Source organism: Ciconia boyciana, chromosome 10, assembly GCF_034638445.1.
Source record: "Ciconia boyciana chromosome 10, ASM3463844v1, whole genome shotgun sequence".
Taxonomy (NCBI): domain Eukaryota; kingdom Metazoa; phylum Chordata; class Aves; order Ciconiiformes; family Ciconiidae; genus Ciconia; species Ciconia boyciana.
In genome coordinates this window covers 3,470,975-3,493,157 of record NC_132943.1, presented here as the reverse complement: position 1 = coordinate 3,493,157, position 22,183 = coordinate 3,470,975, and the positions used below count along the sequence as shown (strand labels likewise).

At 39.8% G+C, this 22,183-nt stretch overlaps 1 protein-coding gene and 1 long non-coding RNA gene across 3 annotated transcripts in view; one reads left to right on the top strand and one right to left on the bottom strand.

Annotated features, from left to right (window-relative positions):
* Positions 1-12,350: 12,350 nt before the first annotated feature.
* On the bottom strand, positions 12,351-18,503 carry LOC140657776 (uncharacterized). The gene is made up of 3 exons (XR_012044483.1): positions 17,789-18,503; positions 13,916-14,008; positions 12,351-12,718 (listed from the first exon to the last, which is right to left on the bottom strand). It is a non-coding gene; the product is annotated as an uncharacterized lncRNA (long non-coding RNA).
* Positions 18,504-18,520: 17 nt separating this feature from the next.
* The window catches only part of ACVR2A (activin A receptor type 2A), a 70,484-nt gene continuing 66,821 nt past the window's right edge, over positions 18,521-22,183 (top strand). The window contains exon 1 of one of the 2 annotated variants that reach the window (XM_072875322.1): positions 18,521-19,573. In XM_072875322.1, the coding sequence (XP_072731423.1) occupies positions 19,519-19,573 (55 nt within the window). In that variant the 5' untranslated portion in view covers positions 18,521-19,518. The remainder of the gene's footprint in view (positions 19,574-22,183) is intronic. The other variant, XM_072875323.1, reaches the window with a different exon arrangement.

Here is a 22,183-nt window from a genome sequence, read left to right as displayed (position 1 = left end):
TCACTCTCTTGTATTGAAGAGAGCTTGAAAAGCATGCATTGAAATAAATATTAAAAATACACTTATAGTAATAATTTACCTAATTACAACCAGTGAAATTAAAATAACATGCATATCTTAAACAGAAAATTACTTAAAGATGTGTATTATCAATGGCTATATATACTCACTGAAACCTATGGCACTCTTTGTGCAACATAAACCTAACACAAAAACAAGAAAAACTGGGGATGTATGGAATGCATGTGTTTATCGTAATACATTTACCACAGTAGTATCATATATTAACATGAATCTCAAAGTGTGAAAACACTTATGGTGCATGTTTTAGCAGTTGTTTTTCAATGAAGATGCTATTTTTGCATCTATATAAAGACAGACAAAAAAATGAAATGATAAAAATCCTTTTAGGTCCACCATCTTAGAACAAATCAGCTAAACTTCTAACAAGACAGGTCAAAACTTTCAAGAGATTATTAATTGTGCCTTTAAGTTACGGGTGTACAATTTGATTCAAATTTCCACGTGGCAGTGATCAACACTGCCTGAAAAAAAAATTATGTTCTTCATAGGACAACCCAAGCTGAGCACCAATCATCTATGAGAATTTAAGTACATATCTTCTATGAGAATATCATCTATGAGAATTTAAGTACATATCTTTGTTGCAGACAGAGCGGATAAAAGTATTTTGTGCAAGGAAAGACGCTTCCTATAAAAACAATCATAAAAATATCTTTGAGTATTATAAAAACTCATTTCTCTACCATATAATTTATTATATAACATCAACTCATTTATGTAACAATAACAATTGTGCTATGTTTATACAAAAGTATAAGAATATAATACCTGAAAAACTAAAATACAAAAATTGGTTTCAAAATCGCAATGCCTGATCTGCCAATAAAACTATTACATGTTTAATGATTTTGATCTAGGATATTGAAAATATTCCTCATTTATTTTCAAGGTAACATCCTGTATTTATTCTCTGAAGTGATACGAGCTCTATTCATAAATAGCATGAACAGAAGCAATGACAGCAAAAGAATGGCACGTTTTCACTTAGTAAAACAAATAGAAATTTATAGTTAGTAAAGCAAGGCTGTAATACAGTTCCTCTATTCTAATACCATGAAAGACACAATTGCCAAATATCATCACAGAATCACCTCTTCATCTTTAAGACTGGTAGGGGTACTATTATCTTACATTCAACATTATAGTCCTATACTTTAAAAAGTGACTTTGTTGTCTTTGGAAATGAGTACTGCAAGACAAGGAGTACTGCAATAAATATGCAGAGACAGGTACTGAAACCATTCTCTCCTAGCACTGGTCCTCATACATTTCAGTGAGAAAGAAGTCATCACAGAGTGAGGAGCAGCCACCTGCAGTACTACAAGTAAATCAAAGCAACTTCAGTATTTCCAATGGGCCTCAGCAATTTTGCCGGTTCTTGCTAAAGGCCCATCTCTTACATTTATACACAGCGGGGAGGTCAAGAAGCAACAACTACCTCTGATACATCTGAGTCTCTCAGAGACTAGTTTGGGAATCAATCTAGTAGAAAATTCACAGTTTCTTTATCTTGCTCCTTCTTTTTGCAGATTTTATTTCCTCAGGAATTTTCCACAGGAGTTAGGAGAACAAAGACACTGGAAAGACACGATCGGGAAGGAAAGAAGGTTAGGGAAAAGAAATGTTAGGAAAACAAAGAATGCGAGTTGCAGACTTAACAAGACTGAGAGAAGAAGCTGCAAAGAAGAAAAGTGAGAGGATGCCATAGCAGACAAACCACCCCTGTTCTAGAGATTGCTGTTGAGAACTTCATAGATTCTGTCAGCCAAGCGGTAAATGCACATGGGAACTTGTTGCCTAAGGCTTAATCAAGCTCAGATGTAACAAAAACTTTTTCAATTATTTTTAAAGCCTTTCAGAATTTATAATACTTTGGTTGATGTTTTACAAGTCACTGGGCTCAATTTCATTTAAGAAGTTAATTTCTGTTTTCAAATAGTCTTAAAGACAACCATACGACTGGAACTTCCACTTGATTCTCTCCAAAAGTATATTGCCTCTGCAGCTTATTTTAACACTGAGCAGAGCAATCTTACATTTTAATGCATTCAGAACTAGGTAAAGTTCCTTCCACAGGAAAATATGATTGATTGTAACAATGACAGTAATTGCATTTTAGTAAAAGTAACCATTATGGTAATTTTCCTCTAGAAAGAGACATTTAACTAACTTAAGTAACTTGTTACTTTTCAACACATTAACTTTGGCAAATTTAACATTACAAATGTACAGAGTTCACAGACACAACAACATGCATCACTTAGGGAGTGCGCACACTTTTTTCTTTCTATATATCAAGTAGTGTTTCCAAATAGTATATGCTAAAAAAAAGTGCATACATAACACAGCATTAATTAAACTGTTAAGAGCAGCTACAGTACGTCTATTGCCACGTCTCCTGTTTAAAAATTCTGACTTCAAAGTAGCAAACTTCAGATCATTATGAGACATTAATTCCTAAGCATCTACAAAGATAAAATGCCAACTCTGAGAAAATCATAATAAAAGATCCTGATAAAGCAAAGCAGATCAACAGTAACTCATGACACACCACTAAGGTAGGCGGGTGAATGACAGACACAGAAAAGCATTCACAGTACAAAAAAACTGCACAGAACCCTATAGCTGTAGATCGCAATACAGGGGGGAGAGAGAGAGAGAGAAAGAGAGCAATTGCTGTGACAGACTACCTGCTACATCACACTAATATCTATAAGTTACTAAAAACCAATATTAGCATTTAATTTCATGTATTGCTTCCAAGCACCACTTGAATACTAGTTAGAAACTAAGCACCAAGTCTGTAGCACTGCATGCATGAAAGAGGTGCGTTATTTTTTCCAACCTGCCATTTATAAACATTCAATGCAACTTAGGTGGTAGTACCTTCTTATTAAAAGTGTAGTTTCTGATAATTAAGAACTACATCATAAAATAATTGAAGCATCCAGGTTTTGTTTCATACTACTTCATATGACTTAAAATAAAAAAACTCCACCTTCACTTTAAAGTTGTTTAAGATAATAATCATTCCTTGCGCTTTAAAGGGATTCTAAACTGGAGCTGGTTGGATTTCTATACTACTGAACATTTTTACACTAGAAAAGAACTGAAATGAGTCTGGATTGAAATTTTGTTTTTAAGAAATTTCCTTTAAATGGAAATATTAAAAATCTGAATGTCAATAACTCAGATTTAAAATTTTCACTTTAGCTTTCCTACCTTCTCTGAAGAAAATTTTTGTATCTCTGGCTCCTTCTACCTCCTATACCCTCTTTGAATTGCATATAATGTTTACGGTACAGAACTGTGTGTTTGCAACTTGAGTTTTCATATATGATGTTGCAAGGAGAAGTAAATCCTTAGTCTTTCCAATAATTTGTCCTCAACCCAGTACCCTGTTGGAAAACTAATCTGCTCCTCTGGTTTTTCACACCTTGCAAATGAAATACCATTCGCTAACTCAACATAAGAAGGATTTCCCCCCCACCAGTGAAAGGAGTACTATTATAGAGGAGGCTGTGCTTCCACGCTCACAGTATCTCGGCTGGCACGTCCAGACTAACAGGTTTCATCCCCCATATCATCAGTAGTGGTACACACTCCTCCCTTCTGAAAATTGCTGACCTTTCAGGTATGTCAATTTAACTCTTTCAGTGTGAAATACTCTATTCTGTATTTTAAGAGGATTTTTAAAAATTGATTTAGATTAAGGAGCTTCAGTTTGAACTGTCATTTTATTTAGCTGAAATGGTCAATGGTTTTACCATCCTCTTATTTAAAGATCCCAGTTACACTTTTAAGATAAAATAACATAGACGCTGTAAGGTGGAGAGACCAAAGAAAATTACAGAGAAGAGGGCTAAGAAATAAAAAGTTAGAATATTAATCTGTATTATCTCATAGTCTGCTGAACTGCTTTTTCAGTAGCAGTGTTCCAGATAATTGTAGATAAACCCTTAATTTTTCTTTTTTTTCTTTTTTTTAATTTTTAAGAAATTGATTTTTTTGGGCTTTTATAATTGAAAGCAACTATTAGGTTGCAAACTCTTAGTGAAAGAAAAGCCAAAACTCTTGAATAATCAGAATGAACTGGAAATTCATACAGTTCGAGAAATCTTTCTTTCAAATGTTTTCAAGATTGAAAACTTTCCACTACTGTTCATCTTCTACTACTTTATGATGAAAGAGTATTTAAGAAAATTTCAAAAATAGTTTGCTTGTTCAAAGGTAAAGTGAAATTAGAAATAAACCAGTGACTGACACACAAACAGCAATAACCTAAGGCACATGTTCTAACACCCATTCCACCATGGAATTCTGTGAGACTACTTTTATAATGCAGTGTCCTAGTTACTTTTGAGAAGAGGAGGAAACTTACATTTTAAACAGAATTGGCAGTCGACCTCTATAATTAGTCCTTTATCTTTTCCATAGCTTCTAAATTTCATGTGGCAAGCTACATTCCTGAATTTTGCTTTGCAGAGTGTAGGAGTTAATTCTTCAATATTAGATGAAGAAATGAATGATTTTGTAGTGCCTTTGCAGTTCCAGACTCGATGTGCTTTAGTCGATGCAACTCAGAATAATGTATCGATCTTTGACCAGATGTTTAGGTTAACTGTTAAAAAAAACACAGACAAAACCACCCATCAGTGGTGTAGTGCCACTTTTCCCTGCCCATGCCCACACACTGCCTACGACAGGACCACTGCCTATTTCTTCTAAAGAAAGGTCTGTGCTGGTCCTGTCACCTGACAGGAGCTCCAAAGGAGAGAATGCAGCTGGGAAGAGAAGACCTTCCACTGGAGCTCTGCTGAGTAAAGGGACACCTTTTACACCCTCACTAAACTGCCATGCAGCATCACAGCCTTTGCTTCAAGCATTTGAGGTCAGAGAGAAGCAGCAGCTGTGGTGCAGGCTCGCAATGTATTAGCTAAAAGTGCCAAGCAGGCAAGTACAAATTGGGACTTATATGAATAACTCTTCCACATAATGCATTAAATTTGGCAGGCTTATAGTGGAAAGATGGGAAAAAAATAACATAACTAGTATTTGCATTGTACTAAAAGATTACTTAAATTAAGGGGAATTCCTCTCAAAAAAGGCATTTAATTTTTATTGAACTAGCTGTAATTGTCTCAGAAATTCCAAGCAATACAGAAGTACGCATAAGTACTACGTAAGACCTGTAAGACTAACGAAAGGAGTTGATGCAACTAACCATGATCCATAATTTTATTCTGATGTCCAACAATGTAATAAATGAGAGGTGAACGCACTTTCTAATATGTAATTTGGGATGAGTGAAACTCTGTAATTCTTTGTAATCCAAAGATAAAACACTTATGAAACGCATAAATTATCTTAGCACAGTTTTGGAGAAAAGGAATGAGGTACTTAAACTGTCAGACTGTAATACTGACAAGCACAATTCATCTAAGTCCCATATTTTTCTCCCATTGTTTTGTTGCATAAATACTAAATGTAACTACCTAATATAGAAAATATCTGTTGTGAGAGGTTGTTAGAGGGTAGAAAAATATTTTAGTGGGTGTGGAAACGTGTTTTGGTTAGACACAGTTTGGATCACAGAAGATACAACTTGAAGTTCTTTAGAGAAAAATGGTTAAAAGCAGGCAGGTGATATAGACAGAATTAGTCCAAGGCACACCCTGAGCTCTATCCAAGGTGTGTCTGATGTAACTTGGGAGTCAGGCCATAAAAAGATGACCATTAAGCCTCCTTTACAATGTCTGGCTGTTTAGCAAGGAGCCACAACTTAAACTGCAATTCCACAAGTCCTTTAAACCAGCCCTTGCATCAAAAAAAGCGGCTCCTGTTTTTCTTCACACACTTGTTGTGGTCTTAACACCAGGAAGGTGAAGACCTTCAAGCCAACATAAATATTTGTGAGGCTAGGAAAGAAGTGAGTTCAGAAACTAGTTTAAAGCTAATGTTTTGGTTTGGTTTGTTTGCTGGGCTAGTTTTAACCCAAATCAGTTCCTCAATCAATTAAGTGTGCAGCTGCAAGAACATTTGTGCAGGGCAGGGCAGCATCTCGTGGCTTATGCTGGCTTAAAGTGTTTGTGGAAGTACAGCATGAATGTAACTAAAGATCTGCTATAGTCTAACATTGCTAATGATCCACAAATGCCATTCCAGAACACAGGAATAGTTAAAGCATATAAATGGCCTTGCCATGTGCCTTGCATAGGGGCCTAACAGAGGAAAGCTTAGAAACTGCTGTAACAGCTTGAAAAATACCTAAGTTTTGAGGTAACTGTATGTTCCAACAGCAAGGACAAAAATCTGATTCCCAAGTCACTTGCATCAAACTACAGTATGATTGATGATAACATGATAAATGTTCTTACCAGACGTCTCACAATGCAGCTTCTGTGAGAACGCTGATGGCACTTCGTGCATTCCTCCCACCTCTCTAACCCTAACCTGTCCTGCCATTATTTGATCCTCTTCAAACCTGTCTGTAGTCTGCAACTTTCCTTCTCTATAATAAGGCCACTGCTAAGCCTTTCAGTCTCTGCTTAAAATTTCCAGTAATGCTCCAAAGGTAACAGAGAATGAAACCGAAGTAACAGCAGAAATACCAGAAGAATCAAGATGGAAACGACACTCCAATTTTCCCATTACTACTTCATCATAATATAAACGCTAGTCACAGACAATCTGAATGCTCTTATTGTATGATTTCACAAAACGATGGACTGGACACGTGCATATTCATAAGTGTTGTCTTTACTTGGAACCACAAGCTTACTGCATCAGTATACCCTACAGTGTCTAGTCTGAACAGTTTCTCTTCATTGCTATGCTGACATAGCACTTCCACCAAAAGTATTAGCTGTTCCAAGTATTCGAAGATATCTATTAGAACTTGCATTAAAAAATTATTTCATGCTGGCTGATTTGCCACCTGGTTTACATAATGTTTTCATTTTATCTACCTATTTTTAAGAAACTTTTGATAAAAAGGTTGTAATTACATTCTAGTTCAATACAAAAAAATCTTCACAAAAAACCCACATCTTTATCTGGTACAATCTTAAGTAGAATTTAAGCAAAGCAATAATGTAGAAGAATAATCACCTGCTAACATGTACACAGATATACATTACATATTGTGCATATCCCACTAAGTTTTTCTCAGGTGCGAATCTGTTAACAGGGCTTAAAGATAACAGCATGCTATTATTTAAAAATAATAGTTTAAAAAAAGGTTCTTTCAATATTTTGAAGCTTGTTTGCTAAATATTTGACAATAAGTCTTCACTACAGTTAGTACTCTAGAAGGCAAATCTTGTGTATGAGAACAGTGTTTCTTCAGCTATCGTATATGATACTAGGCTGCTAGAAGATGTAGCGTAATGCTGATGACCCTACAAAGATCCACAAGTAAAGCAATTATTTATACAATTCCTAAACATACCTGGATAATTTCCATTATGAAATTATGAAAAAGCACAGCAAATGATCAATTGAGAGCATACTATATACTGTACACTGAGTTGAAAAATGCTCCACAGTTGCACGAAGTTACTGCAGGTCAGCTGTATTAACTTCATTAAACCTGCTTCGGAAACTATGATTAACAGAATGCTTCCATATTATTTAGTTGGAAAATGAGAGGGAGAGAGTCTGTTCTTACATTCTAATTTGGTTTCTCCCATCACTGCTACAAGAGGCAACATGGTTCCATAACATTCTTCCATGCTAGCTAATTCAGATGAAACATCCAACCACATCTTAGTCCTTCCCTCCAACAGCACAGCTGTTTACATGACTCAGTGAATTGCCTGATATTTTAATGACAATAAAACTTGTAAACCAATACAGATTGGGACTATTAGTTATAACAGATTATTAAAAGAAAAACATGAACTAAACAAGAAAAAAACCTGCCTCTTTCCTTTCACTTGCCTTAGCCAGTGCCTGAAAACTTCTATGGCAATGTCCATTAAACTTGGCAAGAAGTGTCATCTGAGCTTTCTCAAATGTGAAGCACTCAGCACAACCTGAACATTCAAACTTTGAGTATGCTTAATAAAAAAAAGTAAAACTAGGTAGTGCAATGCACAATTCCAGGAGAAAAAACCCTGATCTTTCAACCCAAATTGCAGCCAAGCAACTGTTCCAGCGGAATAAGCCTTCAAAACCATGGGAATCTCTCTCCTGGGAGCTGTTTAAGCTTCCTTAATGCTCTTAATCCACCTTGATATTAAAATGCTAGACACACTGGCACCCACCTTCTGACATCTAAATAGCTGGTCAAGTGTCTGAGAGTTTCTGTTCTCTCAGTGTAGATCCTGACAGGCTTTAGGACTCAGCCTAACTGAAGTTTTCCACAACTGTGCTTGTGGCCTTCAAGAAACACTTTACTGGAAGTGATGTGACTGGAAGTGATCCAGTAAGAAACACTCTCATGATCTTGGAGAAAAAACAGACTATGATAATGGTGAAACAACTAAATAAACCTCTCTGGAAAAGAAAGACATTATTTAGGAAACGGCACAGAAAGAGGGACCTCTAAACTACGCTGCCAGCTCTACTGGCTATGCCATTCATGAGTTCATCAGTAACCATGGCAAAAAGAGGAATGATGGTCTTCTGGCTCAGGCAATCGCTGCTTGTGTATGAATCCTAGGCCAAAAAGGTCCCACTTTCATTTCACGCCTTTAGAAACTTCATTATCATGCCAACAAATGTATATGCCACCAATACACTCATTATCAGATGTGACCGATAGCATCAAAATGGTAGTGTTCAAATGGAATCATTCAAATGTTTTGGGGCAAATATGTACGGAAGTGGAACTCATTAGGCAACATTAAAAAAAATCTAGTATCCGTGTGTGTGCACTTTAGCTTCCCTACCTCTCCATATAAAACAAAAACACTTTCCTTTCTGCAGTTTTATCAAAGTTAATTACTTGATGTTCCTAAAACAAGGTGCATGCACTATGTATCACTAAAAAACAACCTTAGAAGTATGCTTTCATTGCCTAAAGAATTTGAAGGCAAAAAATGAGCCTTTATATTAGAAAAGTTGACTGCTATGTACAAAACTTTCTAGTTAAATGGAAAAAAGGTTAGCTTTTATTCATTTTAAAATAGCCTGAAATGAAAGAACTTCTCATTATAGGGAGTAAATGGAATTTTGTCATCTCAGACATTAAAATATTATTTGTTCAATGTCTCAGTTGTAATTATTATAAAATAATTTGTAGATGAATCTACCCCAAAACTATTCAGCGGTAGAAGCCGGAGAGGGATTTAGCTACCCGGTGAGCCAGACAACAACTAAGCATATGTAACAGCAGTAGGCTGGGATCTTCTGCTGGTTGCGGAAGCAAGATTATCGGTTTTAACTTACAGAACTTTAAATGACCTTGGATTGGCTCACCCCATCCATCTTGCCAAAGGCACAATCACCAGAAAGAAATGTTACAGTTGGATTCTCTTCTTTATAAAAAAAAGTGGACAGCTAGTAGGTCTTCCTTGAGAGACTTCTAGGACTATAAACTTGCTCCATCCTTCTTTAGATCTGAAATAAGTCAAATTTGGGAATCTTCCATAATCTTTACAAGGAAACCTGTAATGTGCCAGATTTTCAGGAATTACAGCACTTGGGGAAAGGTATGCTTTTTGTAACAGTGAACAGGAACAAAGGGGTGTCTGCAGGCTGAGCTCCTGTTGGCAGGATTATTTTAATGCTACTTAAATTCTGTGCAGAAATTATTAAATCCCTAAATCACTGATTACAGGCTGAAACCAAAACACATTAACCATTAGACCAAACATTAGACCAATTCATATCTATTAGGCAGCACTGCCCCAGAATCACACTTCTGACTTCCTCAGGGTTCCTGCTACATCTCTGCGAAACTACCTTTAATAAAAAGCAGTGCTGTTTACTTGGTAGATCAGAGAAGTGAGACACTAGCATGGGCCTGAGGAAGATGCAGTTTAAGATGAAGCACTGAGAGGCAACAGCAGCTCTCACCTTTAATGTTGTCAGATCTCATTGCTCAGGCACTGATGTAATAGATTTTTCTGCTACCCACCATTTAGAAATATTTCACTGTGCTACAAAAAATACAACCCACAACAAATACAACAGCAGCTCTGGAAGCTCCCCTTCCCTTTGTAATTTTACTCTCTATCAGTATTTATTAGATGTAGCTGTTCCTCTTTCACAACGGGAATTCTAACAGTCACTATTTGCTACTTGGAGTCAAGTATTCAGATAACAGCAGGAGCTTCAGTAGCTAAGTTTCTTTACAAGGAAGTGGGTCTCAAATCGTATTCCAACCATTTTCCTTTGCAGGAAGGCTTTATTAGCTGTACCTGCTGCCTCTAGAAGCTGGACAACTTCTTCTGCCACATTATATATTTGTAAGGGTTAATTCTACATTCTTCAATTATTAGCCACAATAAAACACAAAATTATTAGTACCTTGTTCATTACCATGGATCTTCACATTTCTTTTCTAAAATTCCAAATGACCATTTTCAAATGCAATATCCACAGATTTTTTGATAGATACTTGACTTCCAGTTGCCATCTCTTTCTGAAACCCATTAGTTACATTTTGGGGCCTCAATTTCTTAGCATTTTAGCAAAACCAGTAACTAATGTTTGAGCTCCAGCATCCTCCAATCCTTCTGAATCTTCAAAAAGTCCACCTCCCATTACTGTTCTTTAACAATACTGTTGGGAACTTCATTATTAATTTATCTGTTGAACCAATAACTGGCACTCATTCAACTTCCCCAGCGCTCGTCTACAACATTGAACTGAATCAAAAAATATTCCCAGGAACGTTATACTTACTGAGGTTTTAAATTACTAAAGTGGGACAACAGGACCTCTCTGATGGACAGACTCAGAAACAACTGTAAACATGTAGTCTCACCCAAGGCCTCTCACTCGTCCTCTTCCTCCAGGCAGCCAACTTCCATTCGGACCTGCAAACCTTTGATTCACTTCTCAAAGCGTTTTTTCAGCTAACTATCACTACTCATCTCTGCTAGTAAACTCTAAAATCCACAAATACGTATCTCAAGTTTCCTCTGTTTCCTGAAAACCTGGCCTGTAACAATTTGGCTCCTTGTAAGCTGGCTGGCTCATCTGATCATTCCTAACTGCAATTATCACAATGTAATTTACTAACCTATCAAGACCTTCTAATTTGTTGTTCCAAGAGAGACTTCCAGAAGCCATATTTTTAAGGTTTCCAGTTCAATCTTTGTAACTTTTTTTCTTCTTTTTAATTTAAGTTGGTCAACTGTTAACATCCTATAAACTTTCCTGCTACAAAATAACTCACATTTTAAGATTCAGGGCTGAAATGAAAACTCAAAGGACAAGCTCTGTTGTCAGTTCTTTTAAAAAATACTATGCGTGTATGCTGTTGGTTGCTAAACCTTGAATCCAAACGGCACATTGCAGCTCTGATAACTAGCCCACTCTCTTGAAGTTCTCCACACCCACCCCTGGGGGCACTTTTCTATGTGTTTCATTTTGATTCAATGAGCAAAACGGCTCTAATTATCTCTAGAACCTAGGTTGTACACCTGACACTAGTGCTATGCTTTTCATCAAGCTCCCATAAATTGTTTCTGCTACTGAGAAATAGATGAAGACTTCAGGTCCACTTTTGATAAAATGTCTTTGGCTTATGAAAAACATATATGCATTACCTGTGACAGTGTATTTGACTTTCTTGTGCTCCTCTAATACTATTTAACAAAAATTATATATATATATACAATTTGTGATTAAACTCTGAAGTTAAACCACACATCACAGCTTGGAAAATTAGCCAACTCTCCTTATCTCACTCTTCAGTCATTACAGAAAGCTTCTAGTCTATTTCAAATGACATCATAAGTAATTACATCTATTCGAGTATTTTCCTTGTTTCAAAAGAACCAAAAGTCATATTAACAAAATAATTATAAAGAGCACACAATTTAATACTCTAAATATCTGACAATCTCTCCCCACTTGGCCACTTCACCCTCCTATTTCTTATGGCCATTTAATTACAAATTGTCAGTCTAAAATACGTAATTCTTTACCATCCAATACATACACATATAAAGACTTTCTAAGTAAGTGCAAAAGATATATTCTTTAAAATCTAGTATCATTGTCAGGACACTGTAGCAGAAGAAAACACTTGTCACACATTTTAAGAATTCTTCGAAAATAATGGTGAAAACATTACAATGTTGTAGCACTTTTGCTTTCTGTGATAAACACAGAGTTTGTTTGTCAAGGGGTATATAAATTATCACACTATATTCTGAGAAGGAAAATCTCTACACAGACCTGAAGAACCTTGTTTTCATAATACAGATCAGGGTTTTAAGAATTCATCTCAGACTCTTCATGGCACTTCAAAAAAAGGACTGTATGGTATAAATGAGGACTATAGTACAATATCTAGAAAATTTAATTTTATGAAATATGCATGAAATCATACATGATAAATGCCACAGTAATAAAAAACTGTGACACAACAAACTGCCTCTAAGAGACAATGTAGTGTCTGAAAGCAACAGGAAGCTCTAGTCGGATGATCTTTTCTGACAAGACAGTGCAAATCCTAGAAAGAAACATCAAGAAAATAGGTTAGATATTTTTTCATCTCTGCACAAGTATTTTAAGGAAACAAAAGTCTGGATAGCAGATCAAAAAAGAAAAATCATCACTGGTATAAATGCAGCCTTTGATGAAAATGACTTGATGGAGATTCTATTTAAGTGTTAATTTCTGTAGAATTGTGTATCTATGCATTTGTTTTTAAACTTGAAGCAGGGAAACATTCATCTTAGTGTGGGTCTACAGGTTTCATCTGATTACCTTAGAAAGGAATTTGTCACACACAAAAAACTCGCTATAGAAATAGCTTTACATAACACAATACAGGCCAAATCCTATTCATTTGGGTTATTAGTACTGCTCACACAAATAGAATGAGCATACTTTAGCCAAACAGCAAAATACCTGAATCCAAAATAGGGCTATGATTTCGGCATGTATTTTACTTTGTCTTTGTGGATATCAGCTGGATTCAACAACTGCATGTAAAATTTATAAGTTTGATTACAAGCGTAGAAGGAGAAAATGTTGATGGACGTACATATTGACCCAATCCAAAAGCATAACAGAGGCAAGCTTTTGATTTCATTTCAGTTCATCAACATTTAAAAGGTTGATTAATTCTACATTTTCTTGTCCTTTAAAGTGCTGTTATCCATATAACTGTAAAATATCTCAATAGTTTTGGAACAGAATAAAAAATGCAAAATAATGAATAATTTGTAGTAATTTTGTTATCTGTCCACCGCACGAAAACTGAAAATTTGTATTAAAACTCTTTTAAAATATTACGAGTTTCACATAAGTTATGCACACTCACATGAAATAAAAAATAACTTTAAGGCAGTTATTTACGCATATTTTTTTTTAATTAGGCTGTCCTCCAGTATCTGCACTTTTTCCCACAGCATGGAAAGTTAAGCTGCCTGGTAAGGAGGAGATCCCTGAGAGAGATTAATTTCTTGCTGGTTTGGTAATTTTTGTTTTGGTTATGTAAGGACAGTGTCTGAATGAGGTCCCCTCTTCCTCCAGAGTTTCAAAGGGAGAATTACTTAGACCATGAGGGAAGATTAATGAGATAATGACAAGGGTTCTATCTGTTGATGTTACTCCTGATGTTATAAACCCCATGTTTCCCACTCTACATTTTAAAAATGCTTGTATAGATACCATGAATGAGTCTTGCACAATAGCTTCTTACCTATAATGCTGTTTCTGTGTAAACAGTATCGATTCAGTAGTAACTGTGGAAATAGCAACAGCACAGCTGAAATCCTCTATTCCTAGCAGTGCTCTGAAGAGAAAAATAAGACATTGCTGGTTTTTAATTCTTCTCATTACTCCCTAGAAGGAAAGTTATATTTGTGCTGCCTCTAGGCAAAGTACCATCCCACATGAACAAAAGAATGCAACTAAGATCACATCCATTTCATCTTGCTGCTGCTACTCCTGCACAGAAGCTCTCCGCAGATGCTTAAGTCCCTGACACTGTATCTTCATTGCTCATATGTCACAGTAAATGATTCATTAAAAATGCATAGACAGATTGATCTTAGAAGAGGGAAAAAAAGATCTGGAGTTTAAGGCGAAAGGAAAACAGAAATGAAAAGCCAAAAGGTAGAAAAGGGAAACATCCCCAAAATTCAGAAGAGAAAGGCATGCAAAAAGACATTTAAAAAGAAAGAGGAGACAGCAACTGTGTTGACATTCACTATGTCTAATTGGGATGAAACTCATCCTTTTACTAGCAGTAAAAGCAACAGCCTAGAGAAAGCCCAAAGCCCTTAAAGCATCTTGCATCAAGTACCTCACAAAAATGGTAGGCAATTTCTGCTAAGGTCTGTACAATATTTGCACCAAACTACCTAATTTTTTTTTATGTAATTAAATGGGACCGGATGGATCTATATGTAATGCAGATATAGATAGCTCTATTGATATTGTGCCTATAATGACATAACTGAAACAGTACTATGGTGCTGCATCCATGCAACAAACTGGTTTTTATTGTTTGCATACCAAAAATGAGCACATTCATACCTCTCCTTATTTGTTTCTTTTCACATGCTACATTAGGTAGGTTTGCAAAGGATGCAAGGCTTATGTGCAGCACCAGTGGGACTGAAAACAGACTGATGCTTCTGGAGCAGGCGCCCTGATCCTCGTTACCAATGGTCATCCTAATTCATATACCATTTGCCATGGTCCCATTAGGCCTCAAAACTGGGAAGGAAAAGAGAGAAAGATATGCTTCATCTGTGATTCCTGTGGTCCTGATATACACCACAGGATTGACAAGACCAACCCTATACTGTTACTGCTTTTGTAATATTTACTGGATGGCCAGAAGGCTTTACTCTGCTAAAGGGATCCTGCAAGCAAAAAACCACCCATGCTTAAGAATAATAAGCTACTTGAGCAAGAGACACCTCCTTACTATGACATTCATGCAAATGGTGTTACATAGATGACGTTTATTCTATTTTTATTAAAAATAATTGGTAAAATACAAACATGGACCATAATTTACATTCTGACAGTAAGAAAAAAAGCCAAATACCTACAATGGGAAGTGCGTATATATATATATATATTCACACATACACTAGCAATATTTTTAGCTATAATTTCCTGCTCATGTGGCAACATGACGAGCATTTTGAAGAAGCTGAGCCAAGTGAAAATACAACCTGCAGAACAGGTCACGTTTAAATATTCTGCTATTGAAGAATATTAAAAACTACAGATTAAGTAGGAGTGTTGTAATGCTTACATTAATTAATGCTTGTAAATCATTCTGAAATACTTGGATAAAAGATGGCACAAAAAGTGTTGCCACATGTCTTGATGCTTCTAGATGTGCACAATCCCATACATCTTGTTTTGCTTTTTGGATGGTTCAAACCATCAAAAATATGGTCAGTGGATGAATTTAGTGTTGGTAAAAGTTTGAACATGGCAGAGAAACACCAAGGATGCCCGAATCCTGATTAAGAACTCCAGCAGACACCTCAGTAGACTGAAATATCTACATTTCTTCATGTCTGAATCCAAGTGCTAGTGGCGGCTCACCAGGTCTAGTTACTGAACGCCTCTGTTGATCAGTGAATTAGCACAGCTCAGAGAGCTTGGCAGTGTTACTCAGCCTTGACTGGGCTGTATATCCACATATGTGAAAGATCTTATACATAATATTCTTTCCAATCTAGTACCACCTAGTATTTACATCACCAGAAAACTTAGACCGTGCCATCAAACAGCATGAAAAGGAAGGTATCTGAAATCACTCAATATATGTCTACGGTTAGTGAACAACACACCGGTTTTCAGAGAACTTGGTACTTCTTGCTTATGCTAACACTGCCCTTTATAAAAATACAGAAATTAAAGGCCAGCATTAAGGCCCTTATGCTTTTCCGCATTGACCTCCAAATCTAAGAGACACATCTTCCTTTTTATTCAGAGACAAGTAATGTATTTTATGGTATCCATTTAAAAAACAAGTGTTAGGGAGTCTCACCAAACTCATGGAGGAGAACCGCTGTCCTTAGGTGGGACAATTTAGTGCAAGAGTGTTTTATTTCAAGTAACAAAAAGCACCACCAATGTATACATCTTCCCTGAAAGGTGAGAACACTATAAAAATTATTCATCCTTCCTGCTCTCTCCCTTCTCTGTTCCAAACCGAGCACACGTGCTGCTTCATACCCACGTTCTGGAGCATGGACCGTGTGTTTTGCTCTTGCACCGCACGTAAAACAATGTAGTGTCATGCCCGTCTCCTAAAGGCTATCTCACTACAAATAAATACTGCAAGCCACTAGACTGCGGCAGCCAAAAGACAAACAATGATAGGAAACAGAAGTTTGTTGTGATTCGGAGGGAGGCTAAGCAAGCTGCCAGAGGCAGGAAGCGCGGCCACCATGTGAGCAGAGCACCCTGTTCTCCAGGGTGAGCAGCGCACACGTAATTAATCGCACGTGATACGCTCTGTAGGTACAATCACCTATTAATGTACTGTTTTGGCGTGACAGCATCTGAAAGCAAGGCTATACAACACGCTCTGGATGTTGTGGCAGCAGCAATTACCCCGAGGGACATGCCTGCCACGGGGGCCACCACACGCCCCGTCTCCTACCAGGGCTCCCCGTCAGGGCACCGCAGTGACATTTCAGGCTGGGGGTGTGAGGCGGGAAGGCAGCGTTTGACACCACTGGTGGCAACTCACAGCTTCACACCAGGTCTCACAGCGGTTTTTACGGTAGTTTTTTTTCTTACAGCGCTCCGTCACCTGAGAAGGGCCGCGGTCAGAGAGAAAAGCTCCCGAACACCAAGAACGAGCCCCGCAAAGGTGAATTAATAATTACGGGGGGTGGGACCGGGAGGCGCCAGTTCTCCTCCTCCGGCGCCGGCAGGGCCGGGCGCAGCGAGCAGGTGTCGGCGGGCGGCGCAGCCAGGCCCGTCCCTCACACCTGCCGGCCGGCGCGGCGGCCTCCTCAGGGCGGGCGCCAGTAGCCCCCACCCCGCGTTACCGAGGCGAGAGGCGACAGAAACCGGCCCCCACCGACCTTCGCTCTGCAAAGCGGGCAGGACACGGCGGGGCGGGGGCGGCGGCCGAGCGCGGAGCACCGGGGCGGGCGGGCGGCGCCGAGCGAAGGCGCCCAACGGCCGCGGCGCGAGGGCCGCGCCCAGGGGCGGGCGAGCGGGCGGGGGCGCGCGCGCGGACACGCGTGTGCGCGCCTGCAGGTAGGGGCGGGGGGAGCGCGCGCCGCCCGCCCCTCCCCTCCCCTCGCAGCGGCGGGCGCGCCCCGCCCCGCCCCGCCCCGCCGGGAGGGGGGGAGGGGGGGAGGCGGGGCCAGGCGGCGGCCGCTGGGTCGTGAGTGGGCAGGGCGGCTGTCAATCCGGGGCGGCGCGCGGCCGCCCGGCGTCGCGCGACGGGTCTGCCGTGATTGTGGGAAAGGAGGGGAGGGTGGGGGAGGGGGAGGAGGAGAGGAAACAAAAACAATCGTCCGGGCGCCGCCATCTTGGGTCCGTTCTTCACGCCACACAAGTGAATGGGGAGATATGAAATTACCACAGGGGAGCAGCAGCAGCAGCAGGGTACGGAGGGCTGTTCCGAGCTGCCGGCTGGACTCGGGAGACTCTAGAGACGGCTCCTGCCGCCGCCGCCGCCCTGAGAAAATCCCCGGGCTCGGCCTTTTCTCCTCGGCAACCCCTAAACTGCACTCCTGGAGGGACAAAGTTGGTCTCAGCCGCGCTGCCTCCGCCGCCCGGGAGACGAGAGAGTTGCGTTCGGCAGCGGCTTCCTCGGAGCCGGGAGTGAGCCGGGGTCAGAGTTAGGGGAGAGGGGGACGAGGGGAGTCCTCCCCCCTCCACCCGCTGGCCGGGGCTCGCGTGGTGCGCCGTGTGGGAGGCACGAGGGGAAGGCAGCCCGAGTCCGGCAGGCTCTTCCTTTCCCCCCCTGCTATTTCTTACTCCTCTCTCCTAAAAGGAAAAAAAAAAAAGAAAAAAAAGGCGAGAACTGGATTGAGCGGGGGGGGACGGTCTCGGGTCTCCGTTTGAGCAGCGGTGGGGCGGGCGGAGGTGCGGCGAGAAGGCAATGTGTCCGTGAGGAGTTGGCGAGGAGGGTGCATCAAGCAGCAGAGTCGCCAGCCCGCTTCACGGGAGGAAGGAACCTGCCGCCCGCCGAGCCAGCGCGGAGGGAGCCGCCGCATCCTCCCCTATGCCCGCAGTCTCGCTCGCCTCCTCGCTTCCAAAGACGCTGACTTCTCCTGGAAGCACAGCAGTCAAGGAAGGAAGGATTTGCCACAAAGAATATATCACCCTCCTCCCCAGCGGCTGGATACTGCATTTTTTTTTTTTTCAGTCACTCTTCTGTGTTTAAATACCAAATATAGCCTCTTGGGGGGGAGGGGATGGAAATCTCTTAGAAGAATTTGAAATCGTGCTCGGAGTCGGGAGTGCTGGTGCTGCACGGCCCGGGAGGAGGATCGCGGGGACGGGGGAGAGGAGGGGAGATGCGCGGCTCCCCCTGACTGGCGGCAGGACCAGAGATTTGCCACTTTTCGGCAAGCCCGAAGGTTGGTTTGTTATCAAACTGTTGTTTCTCCCCTTCTCCTCTTCTGGGTTACGCTAAATCCCTCAGCATTATTAGAGAAAACCGAAGCGTTGCCCACGTGTAGCTGGTGGCTTTTTTTTTTTTAAAGGTAGTTTTCATCAAGAAAACTGACAAAACTCCCTACCTTCACCCGGAGGCTTTTGAGGTTTGAAACTGAAATGGAGCTACTTTTCTCCCAAACACTACATGTTGTGTAAGGGGAGCCAGGACGAAAACATCGTGTTTCCTGATTTCGATCCGACTCCCCGACACTCGGCACCCACGAGGGATGCTTCACGGAGCTTGATGTGCAAAAGCAAAGCTGGAGTGTGCTCAGAGACTTCGTCGTGTCCAGCGGCTTAGTTGTTGACTGTTTGTTTTGGTTTTTTTTTTAACGTGGATTCGTAGCATACTTTTATGAATTAAATTTTGCCACCGTTTGTACAGAAGCCAAATGACACGTGTGTTTTGAAACACGGTTCCAAATATATCCATCCCTCAACCCGGATTCTCGCTAGAAAGAGCCGGAGGGAGATCGTCAGTGTCTAAAGAAATCTCATTCTACTGTTTTATGAACATTATCTGCTGCCGAAATGTCGCTATAGATTGCTTGATAACGGTTCGGCAAGAAGGGAGATTTTTCCAGCTTGCAGGACCCAGGAAACTGGATACTTAAAGTCCCTTAAATGTTTTAACAGCATTGGAAAATGGGAGCTGCTACTAAGTTGGCGTTCGCTGTTTTTCTTATCTCTTGTTCTTCAGGTAAGTGAATGTTCTTGGTTTTGTCGCTTTAAATGCAAGGCTTTGGGGTTAGCACTTGAAAGCTTGAGGTAACCGTGTCGATTAGTGTGAAGGAGGAGAAATCTTTCTTTTTTTTCAGATGGCAAACGTTTGGGGATGGCAGTGACTAAAGGCAGAAGCTCTTTTCATCGTTATTCTTGCAAGTGTGTAGAACATGAGCACTTCAAACGCGTGTAGCGCATGAATTTCAGATCAGTTGTGTGGAACAAATGTGGAGATATAACCACCTAGTGTCACAGACAGTAATCTGGCAATGCAATTATTAGTGTTTCGTGGTCTTTTTATATATAAGAAGAACCCGGCTGAAATACTCTCAACTTCAATTAGATGTCTTATTCCGGACCATCCGCTGGTGAATGGCAACGTTCATTAATGCTTCATTAGTTTAGAATAGGTACTGCTCTGAAAGCATTAGCTTGTCCTTTAATGATAGCGAGGGGTGTGTGCGTGTATAGATATATGCACAGAATTAGGCTGAAAAGGCAGACTTTCCGTTTCTGAACGATAATCTGTAACGTTTTGTATTTTGCTACTCAATGTGTCACTGCCTTGTAGTGCAAAAAGCTACTGCTTCTCTCTTTAAAACAGCAGAAGTTGGGTTTCAGACGCCAGCTCCGAGTCCTGCGGAGAGAGCGGGGTGTGAGTACTTCCCCACGCTTCTCGAGGAGGAAAATGGTTATGGTAGCAACCAGTGGTTGGGGGAACTGTTGGTCCGTTCCTGCTTGAAGCTCCATTAGTTTCCCAAAAAACCCCATTATGAGCTGTGTAACGGAGCTAATATTTGTTTACATGGCAAGCCTGGCACTTTCTGCTTAGGCTTGGTGCACCTAGTCCTCTGTGTAGGTTTAGATACGCTTTTTAGCGTTCTTGCACAGTGTGCAAAGGTATACTTGTTTATCCGTCTAAAAGCTAGCAGACAGGTGCTCAGCTTTTCAGTGTAACCCGTGTAAGTGAGTAATGAGATCCGTATAACGATGCCTTTTAAAATTTCAGTGTTATAATGTACAGGATTCTGCTGAACAGGACGTTTTCTTGTGGTTAGTAAATGGATAGTCTAGTCTTATGTCTGTAGCAGTATTGATCAATTCCGTGTGCGCTAAAAGTGCTGTGAAATGGCGAGCGCTGCCAGAAATAAACCAAAAAAATCCTTTCTGTTTTAACCAGATAAATAACAGAGCAGGTTAAGGGCAGACAGAGGTTTGTTTTCTTTTATTAGGGCGTACCATTTATTCCTCTCTTGAAACAAAACACAGTTTCTTCTGACAGTTTTGTCTTGCAGAAGAAGTGTCTTTCATCTTTTCCTAATACCTTCTTGTTAAGTTACTCGAGCAACATTCCTATTAATTGGGGAATATTTTCTGTAGGGAAACTTCTTCCCCCCCTCACTGACAGTTTCTGAAAGCCTTGGTGCTATCTGCTCTTCATGTCTCTCTCCCTTCCAGTCCTTCTATTAAGATCTTTTTGCCTAGAGCACAGAATAGTGATCTTGTTGACATTACCTCTCCTACTTATTAAAAAGAATGGTTAAGCAACAAAAGCTGTCTTTTCTTTAGCACTTCTTGCTCAGGTTGTTCTTGCTAAGGTAAAATGAATGTTTCTCTTGCCTGTGAAGATGGAATTAATCTTTGCTAAATGAGCAGGAAGCTGGCTGCAATTCGGACTGCTTCTCATGTTAATGACATTGTTTTGGTGGTTATTCCAGTATTACACATTAAGTGTTCCGGTATTTAACAATTATTAAACTATTTTCTACTCACCTAAAATTTTGGAGTATCAGCAGTGTGCTGGTGTAGGTCTAAAACTAAATAAATTCAACAGTGAGCTTTTGTTCTTACAAAAGATTGTCAGCTTTTAGCACAAAGTACAGGCATTTTGATAAGTAGTGTTTCTTCTCTTAGCTGTGACTTGTTTCCGTTTAATCAGGTATCAGTTGATACCTGATCAGTTGATTCTATCATCATCATCAGAAGAAGGAAGTTGTTTCTTTTCCAGTCTTTAGTCTGAAAAAAGTCTGTCCAGGCTATATATTTAAGAATATTGGCAATGGTTGAAGAAATCCTAGCGTTCAGGTGTGAAGATGTCTGGTTTGTCTTTCTCAGGTATGCAGTCTCCAACTACTCCGAGTATGTGTGTAGGGGAGCGGGGGTGTTGGTTTTCTGTATGTATTAATTTATTTTTATACGCAACTATTTTATGCAGTTGTTTACATAGCCAATTAATAGTAATGTTCTTTAAATAGGTGAAAATGTTGTGGGCTTTTTTGTTTTCTACGTGATGGGTGTGGAAGTGGTCTTCAGGTTGAAGGCATTTTTATTTTACTATCTATAAACTGCTGTATGAAATCCTGTAAATGTACTTCAAATAGATAGGGATTTCCAGTGAATTAAATCTGATTATCTTTGCTAAGGGAGTGAAAATATTTCCCCTTTCTGACTAAGATTTTGGAAAAGAGCATCTGTGTTATGTTATTATGTTTTTAAAATAGTTGTGGATGCTTGGATAAAAGTGGGTGTGGGTTTGCACCCGTTTGTACTAATTCAAGAGAATTAGATGAATGCGTATTAACTAAAC